The following is a 14,610-nucleotide window of genomic DNA, read 5'->3' as shown; positions in this document are numbered from 1 at the left end:
CCAACGGACCTGCGGCCTTGCCGGTCGCATCGCACCCCCACTCCTCATCCCCCCATGAGTCACGGGTCGTGAACTGTCTGGCTCAATCACCGGGCGCAGGGACAATGGTCTTGCCCCCAGGTGAGGATTAGGCTCAGACGCGTACGCTCCTCTCCGCACGTAGCCAGATGAGATCATGCATCACATGATGATCTCCCGACCTCCCGCTCTCCCGGAACTCCCCCCAGTCCTCCCTCCTGCACGCCCCCGATAGAGTAACAATAAAAGGTGCCAGGAACCGGCAGACGGGAGACTCGCTAGGAACACGGACCTCCGGTCTCCCGCTGCTGGCGATCTCCACCAGATGTTATCTCCGCGTCTCGTCTCGTTCTTACGCTGACCGCGTGGGTCGACTACAGCTGGGGTCGCCATAAGTCACTTGTAACTTGATGGCACATTCCTACATGTATGATGTCGAATTCATACATATGTGATGTTGAACTGAGAGCCAGTGAGGTGTAGTGGTTAAGACCAGGTGGATTCTAATCTGGAGAACTGGGTTTGATTCCCCATTCCTCTATCTGAGTGTCAGAGGCTTATCTGGTGAATCAGATGTGTTTCCGCACTCCTACTTTCCTGCTGGGTGACCTAGTCACAGTTCTTTGGAACTCTCTCAGCCCCACCTGCCTGACAAGGTGTCTGTTGTGGGGAGAGGTAGGGAAAGGAGTTTGTAAGCTACCTTGAGTCTCCTTACAGGAGAGAAAGGTGGGGTATCCAAACTCCTCCTCTTCGCCTCCCCCCCCTCTTCTTCCTCTTCCTCCTCCTCTTTCTTCTTCTTCTTCCTCTCTCAGCCCCACTCACCTCACAGGGTGTTTGTTGTGAGGGGGAAAGGGAAAAGAGATTGTCAGCCCCTTTGAGTCTCCTACAGGAGAGAAAGGGGGGGATATAAATCCAAACTCCTCCTCCTCCTCCTCCTCCTCCTCCTTCTTCTTCTTCACCATCCAGTGGGCAGAAGCAACAGGCAATCTTCAGCAAAGAGCAGTAGTGGTTACGATAGCATTCTTAAGGGCTGTTTGTGCATTTGTGTGAGTTATTTCAAAGCTGTGGAGTGTTACTTTGGGCTACAGACTATCTTCTTTTTTCTGTTTCCTCTTCCCAGCAGTGCCGCGTCTCATCCACACAGAATGAGCTCTTGCCAGTGCTGTGCCGAAAGTTACAAACGAGTGCTATCTCCAGAGACATTGATACTGCCGCAAAGTTTATTGGCGCTGGCGCAGCCACCGTGGGCGTGGCCGGCTCCGGTGCTGGCATCGGGACCGTATTTGGCAGTCTCATCATTGGTTATGCCCGGTATGTAGAATTACTGAGCTGCCCTTAAAAGGCAGGTCAGAGAAGGGCCTTCTGCAGGTCAGAGAAGAGCAGATAGTGGTTTGGGAAGGAGGCACTCTTCCAGGGTCATGAACCGTATTTTAATTTGTGCGCTGCTGGCTGAAAATAGAAATTTCTAGGGAGGTAGAATCTGACCACATCCATGCCATGGGCATATGGTGGTGAACTGTTCAACATCTGGATTTTTGAAGCTGGGACTCTCGGGCTTCTTTGTAACAATGCATACTGTAGAAAGGCACTTTGGTTGTTTCATGTGCAGTGATTGAACATGGTGTAGTGGTTAACAGCATGTGGAGAACTGTCAGGGGAGTGTTATCTAGGTGATTGAGATGCATTCAGAGTCTGTTTATTGGCTGAAGGTGCCAAGAGCCCTTTGGGGATGAGGCGGCCTATAAATTTAATAAATAAATAAATAAAATAAATAAAGACCCATCAAGAACAGGGTTTAATTCCCTGCTCCTTCACATGAGCAGCGGACTCTTATCGGATGAGCTGGATTTGTTTCCCCGTTCTTACACATGAAGCCTGCTGGGTGACCTTGGGCTTGTCAGTGTTCTCTTTGAACAAGGGTTTGCAAGTTGCTTTGAGACTTATCACAGGAGAGAATGGTGAGGTGTAAATCCAAACTCTTCTTCTTTCAAGCCCCATTTACTATATTTATAGCCCACCTTTGTCACTGAGACTCAAGGCAGATAAAGTGCAATCAGACAGAATAAAATAACCAACGAACAATGCAATAGAATAGATTAGAGAACAATGCAAGTAGCAAACTACTCGAATCACAGTTTTCTATAAACCAATGCTGAAAAAAAGGAATTACGAAATATTCTGCCATACTTGAAGAACCCCTTATTAGCTTCCAGCAAAGGCTGCAGTTACTGGACCTGTTTGGTAACCACTCTGTGGTGTCCAATTCAGGCCATGATTTGGTGCAAAAGAAATATACAGTAAAAGTAATGTGGTACCTACAGCAATCACCGCAGTATTTGCCACTCTTATTCTATTATAAAGGCTTGTTCTGTTCCTCTGTTCCCTTTATAAAAATGCCCTCCTGAGCCAATTCTGTCCTGTCCATTCTGCAGAATGATAGAAATGTGGCAAACATGGTTGACTTATTGTAAGGCTGAGTTAGTAAGCCAGGACTTTGTATTGTCGGTTGGGCTTTCTTTCTTTTTCTTCTTTCACGACTGTAGCCAACTGGCTGTGTGGTGGGTTTTCTCGTGGACTCAGTGGGTCGCGGGTCTGCAGTTTTTGCTCCTCACGTTTCACCAGCATCTATGGCTGGCACCTTCAGAGGCATGTCCCGGTAAACTGACAAAACAACCAAGACTTTCTCCTCTTCTAAACCATGTCCGTGTAGCTGTATCCCTTACGATGCTTGGCAGCAGGTGAGATGTCTGTGCGCTATTTGTCCCGCTCACTCATAGGTCTCTCTCTCTTTCCCTTGCAGAAACCCCTCCCTGAAGCAGCAGCTCTTCTCCTATGCCATCCTAGGGTTTGCACTCTCCGAGGCCATGGGGCTATTCTGCCTGATGGTGGCGTTCCTCATCCTCTTTGCCATGTGAAGGAACCGGATGTGCCTGCCTGCCGTGCACTCCCCTTTCATCTCCCCTCTGTGTTCAGTCCCGTGTGTACTCCAACCTGATTGTTCTGCGGTAGATAGGGAGAGCCTGTCCGTTCACCAAGTCTGTCTGGCTTGGAGGGGGAAAGCAAATAAATATGTATTGATATACATTCCTTGGTTTCTTGGTGGTTTTTTGCTTAGCGGATTAATCCCAGAACCCTTCTTCATCAATGAATGGGTAGCAGGTGAAGTTTAGGGACTCCACTTCCGTTGTATGATTCTGACAAATTATCCCATTTCGTGCAATGCACCCTTTTAAAATGTGATGCCTCTGTTCATTCACTGAGAAGCCCAGCTTTGTTAAAATGAGAGAACAAGTTTCTAGCTCCGAAGGTCAGAGAGGAAAGCTCGGAAATGGTGACGAGTTTGCAGAACTCTGCACTGGGGACTTCTATATCTAGAGTGAGAACTCTCTGTTTCTCATTGTATATCTCAGCCCTTCCCTTTGCATCTTTCCACCTGTCGGTGTAGAATCCCAGGGCTTTCAGATTTCACTTTATCAGTTTCTACCAGCATGGCCAATTGGCCATGCTGGTAGGCTGACAAATTGTAGTTCCTGAACATCTGGAGCCGCAGGCTCCCTACCCTCTGCGTAGATCCCAGCTCAGATGTTAGGACCATATTATCACTTACCAGCATGGCCAATTGGCCATGCTGGTAGGGGCTGATGGGAATTGTAGTTCCTGAACATCTGGAGAGCCGCAGGTTCCCTACCCTCTAGTGCAAGACCTCTGCAAGAAACAGCTGCAGTTAAATGCCTTAGCAAATAAGTTGGCATTACAATGACTTCTGAGAACTTCTGAAGATGATGTCCCACTTACGAAGAGCCTAGCCCACCTGGGAGCTTTCCAGATACCAGATTACGATTGGCCTCCTTATATCCTGCCAGCATGGCCAATTGGTCATGCTGGCAGAGGCTGATGGGAATTGTAGTCTGTGAACATCTGGAGAGCCACAGGTTGCAGACCCCTGCTCCAGGACATCCATAAGATAAAACCACTATTATTAAAGACCAGATTCTGGGAGATGTCAAGAGGTCACTCTTAAGTGGGTAAACAGCCAGAAGGTGGCCATTGGAAAGTTGTAATTAGCAGTGACAGATGGGGTTGGATCCAGCACAGCATTTCTATGGGCACAAGAAATATGTTTTGGGCTGACACAGGGTGGGGGAGCTGAGAAAACCATCTGCAGCCGAAGTCATTTTGCCCATGGAAATGCTGTGCTGGATTCCACCCTCATGGAGCCGAGGTGAACCAAATTTTTCCATCAGCAGGATGGAACGTTCCTACCTGCCTCCTCGCATGGCCTCCTCCCGCTGATGGCCACGAAAGGCTGCTCCTGAGAAACGGGACCCTGAAGAATGGCAGATGAAGTCCGCAGAAGGAAGGGAGCACTGGAAGAAATTTCCATTAGCAGAAAAGTTAGTTTGGATCCAAGCTACGCTCTCCCCATCATGTTATCCTCGTGGCAGTCTCGTGATGGTAAAATGATGGGGAGAACGTAGCTTGGATTAGGCTAAGAGAAAATGTCTGACACAAGGTGACCCAGTGAGCTTCATGGCAGGGATGTATTTGAACCCAGGTTTCCAGGTCTGGTCCAATATGCTCACCACTACATTACACTGGTTCGTTTATGGCAGTGGTGGCACTCAGAGCCCTCTTTGTGGGCACGTGTGCCATTGCCCCAGTTTGGGCACTTGGCAGTTGCATAGCACCAAGGGGGCGAGGTGTGTGACGCACTGGGTGTGCGCTCCTACAGAGCATGGCAAGGGAGTTCCGGGGGTGTTTTAGGGCATTCCGGGGGCATTCCAGGGCAGGGCGGGGGTGTGACAGGCTCAGGGTGCATGTGTGCCCAAGGCGCAGTTTCCCTTCACTCCACCACGGCACTTGGCCTCTTAAAGGTTCACCATCACTAGTTTATGGCAACTAAAAGCATGATGGGCCCTGTCCTACTAAGGTGCAAGTTAGTAGAACATGTATGATGATGTGTTTTCTGTGCCTGGGATGTTCTGTCTTCTACCCAACGAAGGTAATACCCAAAGAGCACACCCAGGAAGACATAGGCAGGGTCCCAGAATAGTTCATTGCAAATGGATGTTGATGCTTATTTGGGCCACGAGAAAGAGCCAATATGGTGTAAGGGTTAAGTTGTCAGACTAGTGGTGGCAAACCTTTGGCACTCCAGATGTTGTCAGACTAGTGGTGGCAGACTAGTGGTTGTCAGACTAGTGCACTAGTTGTCAGACTAGTGGTGGCAAACCTTTGGCACTCCAATTGGCCATGCTGGAAGGGGCTGATGGGAATTGTAGTCCATAACATCTGGAGTGCCAAAGGTTCGCCACCATGGCACTAGGATCTGGAAAACCCAGGTTCAAATCCCCATTCTGCTATGAAAACTTGCTGGTGGCCTTGGGCCAGTCACACACGCTCAGCCTCGACCCTGGCAAGTATTTGGATGGAAGGAATACCAGAAGTATGACACAGAGGCAGGCAAGGGCAAACCACCTCTGAATGTCTCTTGCCTTGAAAATCCTATGGGGTCACCAAAAGTTCGGTGGGACTTGACAGCAAAAAAAAAGTCACATGGTAGCATCCACTGACTCATGTGGACACCAGCCTACATTTAGAAGCAAGACATCTCTTGACATAAAGTTTCCAGGATCTGCAGCATAGCATTTCTCAAAAGTAGTTGCTTAACAGAAGCGGTGACCTAGAATTGTATTGAAAGGATTGCCTTGATGAATACAATCAAGGTTCAGCATTAGGTTTCCTCCATCTCTAGGAAACTCCCAAGCAGTATATAAAGGTTTAGTCTTCCCATGCTGCTTGTCTGTAATACCTTGTTTGCAGCAAAATGCTGCCTCTACACATGGGGGTTCTATTTTAGCTACTGTTACCAACTATGAATAGACTTCCACAAACTAATTCTAATCCATTTAACAAATTTAAAACCGTACATGCCATCGGTACATTTCAGCTACGCATTACTTTGGTTAGTTCTCCCACTGTGGTTTGAAGGTTTGCCTAATACTGAACTGAGTAAAACTGACTTGCAGACCGACTTCTAATCGGCTGCATTCCATTGAAGTTCTAGCACTGGAGGGGGAACGGGGAAGAAATGTCCTCTATTTAAAGCCATTCCTCTATATCTATAAACGCAAAGTACCATTCACTGACTGACTGACTCATCAAAAGAACTCAAAAACCACTGAAACTACAAAGTTGAAATTTGGCACACCGGTTTGTTATGTGCTTCAGGTACTCGCTAAGAAAGGATTTTCCAAAATATTCACTTCCACTCAACTTATTAGATACTAGCAGGATGCCCATGCTTGGCTACATGGTTTGTAATATGTTTGTAATCTGTTTGGATTGTATTTGGCTGTAGCGGTCTGGTTAACGTGAGAGTTGGTCGAGAAATACTTTTTCACAGCCTGTCTGTTAGCCTCAGGATGACATTCAGCATACTTCCTCTCAGCATGTCTGTGAATTTTGGGGTGACAGTCCACATACTTAATCACAGCCTCTCTATGAATTTTGGGGTGACATTCAGCATTCAGTAGACCTGTCCGTGCACTTTGAATGTTGGCATGAAATTTCTCTCTTTCACCTGGTGGGCTCCAAAATACATCATTTGGAAGCAGCTGTTGTATTTTTGGGATGCAGAAAGGAAGTGTTCTGCCATTGGATGCTGATGAGTGAAAAGGCTGTGAAGAGGTTCAGGGTAGGGTTGAAGGGCAGGGAGCTGGACTGTACCGCCTCTGCAGCACATTCCTGGGGACTCATCCCACCACTTCAAAGCACAATACCAAGCACAGGGTGATCGGAGGCTGAGAGCAATAAACTTGTCTCCACAGTAATCAATCTGATGTCCATATGCAAAACCCGACAAATGTTTAGTAGTCCAAGGTGATAGTGTGGTTTGTAATCTGTTTTGATAGTATTTGGCTGTAGCAGTGTTAACGGGAGGGTGGTTGGAGGAGTACTTTTTTGCTGCCTGTCTGTTAACTTTGGGGTGACATTCAGCATACTTTTTGCACCATGTTTGTGATCTTTGGGGTGACATGCAGCATATTTCCTCACAGCCTGTCTGTGGACTGATGGGTTTGTTTTCAAATAGGGTCACATGTGTTGTGGAGGAAGGTGGTATAGTGCAGTTGGTGAAGGACATGAAGCTGGTGGTGTTGAACTGTCACCCTTAGAATGTTCGTGCAGCATGTTTGTGGACTGGGCAGTTGGGCAGTTTGCCCTTAGAATGTTCGCGCAGATGGCCAGAGATGAGCAGTTAAAACAGTAAATAGGTAATAAATCTAGTGAAAGTGAATATTTTGGGAAATCCTTCCTTAGTAAGCACCTGGAGTACGTAAGGAACAGGTGTGCCAAATTTCATGTGTGTGGCTTCGGTGGTTTTTGAGTTCTGTTGATGAGTCAGTGAGTGGTATTTCGCATTTATATATATATAGCTTTGTTTCACAGGACATTTTAATGAAGGGCACTTTGAAGCTCTAACTCCATTCGTTGCATCAACAAGTTCTGCTAATGCCCACCAAACAACAAGCACGATTGATCCAATGGTGCGCCAACTGCATTCTAACACTGCCCTCCTCATCGCATACGAACCTGTTCCTTCTGCTGAAACCGCTAAAGGGAGAAGAGGAATTAAACGCAGAAAGCGAATTACACATTGCATTAGAAAAAGACAACTACAGGAAGCTGCTGCAAAATATGCAAAAGCCAACCTGTCAGTCCACAGACAGGCTGTGAAGAAATATGCTGCATGTCACCCCAAAGTTCACAAACAGGCTATAAAGAAGTATGCTGAATGTCACCCCAAAATTCATAGAGAGGCTGTGATGAATTATGCCTAGCGAAGCACGGGTATCTTGCTAGTAATTTATATAATTAAGAACTCTACATCTTAATTTCAATAATAAACCTCGACTGTCTTCCTTTCCCCTTCTTTCCCAAACTCAAAACCTCCAAAAGATATTTGGAAAAGTTTTTTAATAGGAAATGTACTCCAACCTATCTATTATTCTAATTTTCCAGTTCTGTACTTTTTGGAGGACTGTCCTAGTGTGCTACGCCATTCATCTGACCCAGGTATGACTCTGTGTGTAAACAAACAGTCCAAAAGTGCTTTTGAGATTTCCAAGGGCTGACATGTACCAGCCCCCGTGGCTGCTTGTTCGAAGGCCCACAGCTGGCCCTAGCAATCTACTCTCGGTGTTGCTAGGAAACTGGCTGGGATGGGTGTTTGTGACAGTTGTGCCTGTGTTTTGGAAACCTGCGGCTGATAACATTCTGAGCCAGCTCGGCCAATGATAAAACGAGCTAAGTGAGGGAAGGGTGTTAAATGACCGAAGGGACAGCTATCGACTTTGTATCTGTGTCATAAACGTCCTGTCTGAGAGAACGGTTCTTTCATATAAATGGTACTGGGGCGAAGGAATAGGCACCGGCCACTATGATAAAGCAGTTACAGGGTTGGCCTAGGGGATCTGCGGGAATCCTGTTGCCATGCTGCACTCTGCCATGGAAGTTTTGTTTGGTAACCCTGGGTCTGTCACACATTGTCAGCCTAACCTACTGCTTTGGGGATCTTGTGAGGTAAAATGGAGGAAAGGAGAATCTTATAACCTGCTTTGAGTCCCGATCAGGGAGAAAGGCAGGTTGTAAATTAAATTACCCATTAATTAATTGTTTGCAGTGTATCCTCAATTAGAGGGAAATCGGAAGTTGCTATAGCTACTGGGGAAAGGAGGATCTCCTGCTATTCTTGATGCTAGGGCCACAGGAAACTCCATCGTCGCAAGGTGGCTACCAGAGATTTCCACCATCAATGATGCATGCTCTTGCTACCTCTGTGTAGAACACAAAATTTAGGCTAGGTATCTTGGGCATTTGTTCCCTTGCATTTCAGATGTTTTGCAATGTTAGACCAGAGAACGGTACAATTGCAGTATTGCCTTCTTGCCAGCTGCAACCTTTTCTTGCTTTGCAAAACCTTATGAGCACTGATTGAGATCATTCCTGTATGTACAATACAAAATGATTGAGATCATTCCTGTATGAGATCATTCCTGATTGAGATCATTCCTGTATGTACAATACAAAATGATTGAGATCATTCCTGTATGAGATCATTCCTGATTGAGATCATTCCTGTATGTACAATACAAAAGAACAGAATCACTAATTCCTACAGTTTTGTGGATGTAGCATAGCTTGGTATCAGTAAGGCCTTTGACAAGGTCCCCCGAAGATAGTAAGATGTGGGCTAGACAATGCTACAGTTAAATGCTCCAAACCCAAACTGTGCTCACCAATGGTTCTTCTGCATCCTGGAGAGAAGTGACAAGTGGAGTGCCAGTCCTATTCAATATTTTTATCAATGACTTGGATGATGGAATAGAGGGCAAGCTAATCAAATTTACAGATGACATTAAATTAGGAGAGGTAGCTAATACCCCAGAGGACAGGGTCAGAATTCAAAATGACCTGGGCAGATTAAAGAGCTGAGCCAAAACTAACAAAATGAATTTCAACAGGAAGAAATGTAAGGTACTTCACTTGGGCAGAAAAAGAGAAATGTACAGATGTAAGATAAGCAATGCTTGGTTTGACAACAGTGCATGTGAAAAAGATCTGGGAGTCTCAGTAGACCACAAACAGTGTGATGTGGCAGATAAGAAAACTAATGTGATTCTGGGCTGCATCAATAGGAATGTAGTGTCTTGATCAAGGGAAATAATAGTACAACTCTATTCTGCACTGATCAGGCCTTACCTGGAATACTGTGTCCAGTTCTAAGCCTCATAATTCAAGGATATTGACAAGTTGGAACATGTCCAGAGGAAGGCGACCAAAATGGTAAAAGATCTGGAATCCTATGGGGAGAGACTTAGGGAGCTAGGTATGTTTAGTCAGGAGAAGATTAAGGGGTGACATGGTATCCATGTTTAAATATTTGAAGGGATGTCAGGTTGAAGAGGACAAGGAGTAATGAATTTAAACTACGTGAAAAGAGCGGCCAAGAATTACTCGGCCGCCATTGCTGGCCAGGGAAGGGCGGTTAGCGTTTTGCTGCTCCTCCCTGGCTCTCGGGGGTACCAGGGCCGGCCTCCAAGACTCAGCATGCCCTTCTGGGCATGTGCAGACTGGCCCTGGTCCAATGGTGGGATTCAGCAGGTTCGCACCACTTCGGCAGAACCGGCTGTTAAAATGGTGCTTGTGAACAAACAGTTGTTGAATTATTTGAATCCCACCACCGGAACCAGTTGTTAAAATATTTGAATCCCACCACTGCCCTGATCACATGGTTGCATGTGACATCAGGACACCGGGCATGTGTCCTGACATCACTGAGGGGACACATCCAGCCTGGGCTATATAAGGCCGATCTGAGTAGGCCGGGCCCTCACTTCAGCTCAGAATTTGGTCGCATCCCCACCCTCTGTTCCCTTTTTGTCTCGACTGTTTATTGGGTATGCTTATTTTGTCATACCCTTTTGGCAGATTGCACATGGGGGACTGATCTAGTAGTGTGGGTGAGGTAACCTGCTTTGGTGGAATCTCCCTAAGAGGTTTGGGGTAGAGCAAATCAACAGGCAGGGTGCCCAGATGTGAGCTACTAAGACTTGCGCCCCTAGCAGCAATGGGAATCTTCAGGCAGTGGCCCACCATCCATCTGGAATTTTCCATTGCTGCTCCATTGTTTTGTGGGTTTTTTCCTCAGCAGGCAGGCTTGAGGAAATTGGTAGCTGGGGGACAGCACTTGGGCTGCCCAGCGCACAGATCAGACCCCATGCTGCGCTTTTAGCTTCTTTTATATGTTTTACCCACATAAATATGGTGTTCTAGGTCTTGGGAAGGCAAGGGAGGAAGCAAGTCATTCCCTCGGGTGGCAAAAGAGTCTCCACCTAAATATTAGGAAGAACTTCCTAATTATAAGGGCTGTTTGACAATGGAATGCACTGCCTCAAAGCATGGTAGAGTGTGAAAGTTTTGAAACAGAGGCTAGATACCCATCTGTCAGATGTGCTTTGATTATGTATTGCTGCATGGCAGGGGGTTGGACTGGATGACCCATGTGGTCTCTTCCAACTCTATGATTCTATAATCTTTTTTGTGTATAAATTCCACACTTACCTTGATTACCAGATCATGCAGTGTGGTTGGCTACAGAATACAATTTAAGGAACAAACACAGAACCAGAACCTGGAAGACTGTGATGACTTTAAAGAACGAGATAAAATATGTTTACTATGTGAAGCCTTCCTTGGTACAACAGACCAAAAAGTCGGTATTGCTTCCATCTGAACATCCACCACAGACATTTGCCCCCACTTACAAAATTATCTTTTAACTTTGTTATGCTTTTTAAAAAATATATTCTGTACGCTTGTACTTTTTTTATATGTAATTTTTTAATTTTCTCAACATACAAACAAGAAAAAACATATTTCACACTCTGTTACATTAATACAAACAAAAATATAAAATACAAAAACACACACACAAATTAAAAACATAACTCTTACAATAACTAGACTCAACCTATTACAACCAACTAAACTGTACATCATTACACAACATAATGACTTCCCGCTATCTAATTGTTGAAATTCTAATCCATTCTAGGTTCATGCGTCTATTTAAAATGAAAGTTTATCAACATTACTAATATTACTAACTGTAACATTAATAATATTCTAATTTTATCAGCAGTTTTCTTTTAAATCTCAAATCCTGCAATTGTTTCTCTTCCACCATATTATTTCAATAGATAGTCCATAAAAGGTTTCCAGTTTTCTGAAAACTTCTCTGTATTGCTGTCCCTTAATAAAACTGTTAATTTTGCTATTGGACCACCAGACAGGCATCAAAACAGCTCTGCTCTATTGAAGCCTCTGGAGTTCCACCCCCTCCCGCCCCTTTCCAGTAAAGTAAGAGCGATGATGCTGGAGATTGCTTAAATAAACTGAATTTAATGTAAGCAATTTTCCCTCCAAGGCCTAGATGGAGGCATTAGAAAGGAGTCTGGATGGCTGGGATAGGGGTTTAAATCTTCTGTGTTGGACTAATTGTTTTTTGGCTTTTACTTTTGGATTTCAAGGCCAGCTTGACGTACGACTAACAAGACACTAACTGTATGATTCTGGAAAAGAGGACTGCCTCATGCTATCTCCTAAACCTGAGCTTTCCATTCTATCTTTGGGTCTGCAGAAACAAAGGAAGGTTCCCACTTTGATTGGCAAAAGCCTCTAGTGCTGGACTGCTCTCAAACACAAGCCAGCAAGAAAAATGTGGGCACAGAGCCACAGTGGTCTCACTGTAGCCGGCAAAAAAAAAAAGAAAAAGAAAGAAAAAGCAAACACAAAGAGAACCTCAGCTAAACCGAACCAAATCGTAACGCTTTGCTCTGCCAGGTTAAAAAAAGAGTTCACGAATCAGGGATGACATTGAAGGTTCAGTGACGTCCGTTCTAATGGAGCTCTCCTTTTGAAGTTCATTCAAACGCTGCTTAAAACAGGTTTCGAGGAAAAAAGAATAATTCATGCTTACCTGCAACACAAGTTACTGACTTTTGAATCAGCTTTTATACAGATCCCTTTGAACAGCAGCAGCAATTTGTTTTTATTTCAAGGTTTTCTGCTCAGTGGCCTTCCTTGTAAACTAATGAGTGCAATTGTTGTTAAGTTCTGAGAAGATAAAATGAGACCTACCCTATCCTTCCACCTCCAAACAACAACTAGAAGCTGACAATGATCAAACAGCGACAACATAGAAATGTGGAGGAGGAAAGTTGTTGATACATCCCAAAGAAAGCTTTAACCACTGATTTTTGCAGATCCAAAATCAAGCCACACTTTTCTGGTTAGTTGGCAACCTTACCTATAACTTCAGATAGTTTCAGAGCATAGCCATGTTGGTCTACTGTTGAACAACTAGTCCAGTGGCACCTTAGAGACCAAGAAGATTTTGGGGGTATAAGCTTTCAAGAGTCAAAGATCCCTTCGTCTGATCTCGGCTGTTATATTTGGGTCAGGTAAATGGTGTCACATAGAAGCTTGGCCTAGGATGGTTCTGCAGAAAAGTACAGAACAGGGAAATTAGAATAACTAATGGGTTGGAGTACATTTCCCATGAAGAAATGCTTTACCTTTTGGAGGTTTTAAGATCAGGAAAGAGCCAGTGGGGTGTAGTGGTTAAGAGCGGTGGATTCTAATCTGGAGAATCAGGTTTGATTTCCTACTCCTCCACATGAAACCTGCTGGGTGACCTTGGGCCAGCCACAGATCTCTCTCAGCCCACACAGAGGCAGGAAATGGCAAACCACCTTTGAATGTCTCTTGCCTTGAAAACTCTACAGGTCACCGTTAAGTCATCTGTGACTTGACAGCACACACACACCCGCGATCAGGAAAGAAGATGTTATGGTTCAACTGGCCTTGGACCTAGAGGGATAGCCAGCAAGGGTCTCCCTCCCAGGTTCCTCATTGGCCAGAGTCTACAGTGCTTTGCTTTATTTTCAACCAGTACCCTGTACAGTCTCAAAAACTCTGCCCATATCCCTTCTCTTACTGGAGTCTTCTCTTGGCTATAAGGCCTCCTTCTGGGAGCTGGCCTTTAGTGCAGTAGCTGTTTGCTTTCCTCGGCTTTACCGCCAGAGCTCTCTTGCCCTCTTCTCCAAGGGCTCCCAGCCCCATCTGCTGCTTTCCACAACTGTGTGTCGCCACTTGGCCGCAGCTCCCTCAGTCCCTCCCTCAGCAGGCACTTCTGAAGCCTCCAGACATTCCTGCCCTGCTCTTGCGTGGGCGTCTTTAGTGGCTCCAGCTGCCTCTTGTCTCTTTCCCTCTCTTGACGCCATTTCCCTGGCTGATCTCTCACTTCTTTCCAAACCCCCTTCCTCTTTCTCCCATTCTCCTTTTCAACTTTGTGTCGACTGCCCTCTCCCTTCTCTCCGTCCGTCCTGTTTGCCTCTTCCATCCCTGCCCTTGTTTACTTCTGACTGTGCTTATGGAGCCTGCCAAACACCGGTCAGAGTTTGTGGGGATGGGCCGTCCGCTACACACCCCTTCCCTTAAGTCCCATCTGCTACAGAAGGTTATGGGAAGAGGGTAGAGGTTCTGAAATTACCCACCATTTGAAGACGGGGAATGTTGTTTCTCCCACCCTAACGCAATGGTATATCATGCCCTAACCTGGATCATCCAGGATAGCACTAGATTTTGCGAGCTAAGCAAGTCAACTTTGATTAGTACTGGGATGGCAAACCATCAAGGAATTCCAGAGTTGCTATGCAAAAGCAAACTCCCTCTGTTTATGTCTTGCCTGGAATTCCTAGTGGGTCACCATGAGTCCGCTGCAACTTGGCAGCACTTCTACCACCACTGATAAAACTTAGGATAATGAAGCTAGCTGGTTAGAAGCCACTCAACAAGTGGCAAAGGCAGGGCCAGAGCGAGGGGAAACTGCGCCCGGGGCACACGTGCACTCTGCGCCCCCCCGCCACACCCTGGAATGCCCCTGCACCAAGCGCGCACCCGAGACATCACAAGCACCTCCCTGTCCCTTTGGCACTATGCCACTGGGCAAAGGAAAGGTTTTATATA

The 14,610-nt window shown here is 45.8% G+C and overlaps 1 protein-coding gene across 1 annotated transcript; it reads left to right on the top strand.

Moving 5' to 3' along the window:
* Window positions 1-450: 450 nt before the first annotated feature.
* Window positions 451-3,102, top strand: ATP5MC2 (ATP synthase membrane subunit c locus 2). Its single transcript, XM_048487516.1, has 3 exons — window positions 451-490; window positions 1,047-1,329; window positions 2,819-3,102. The coding sequence occupies exons 1-3, from the start codon at window positions 451-453 to the stop codon at window positions 2,931-2,933; spliced, it is 438 nt and encodes a 145-aa protein (XP_048343473.1). The 3' UTR covers window positions 2,934-3,102.
* The last annotated feature ends 11,508 nt before the right edge of the window (window positions 3,103-14,610 follow it).

This window comes from Sphaerodactylus townsendi, linkage group LG03 (assembly GCF_021028975.2).
Source record: "Sphaerodactylus townsendi isolate TG3544 linkage group LG03, MPM_Stown_v2.3, whole genome shotgun sequence".
Taxonomy (NCBI): Eukaryota; Metazoa; Chordata; class Lepidosauria; order Squamata; family Sphaerodactylidae; genus Sphaerodactylus; species Sphaerodactylus townsendi.
The sequence above is the reverse complement of the archived record's forward strand: the minus strand, read 5'-3'. Positions and strand labels throughout refer to the sequence as shown.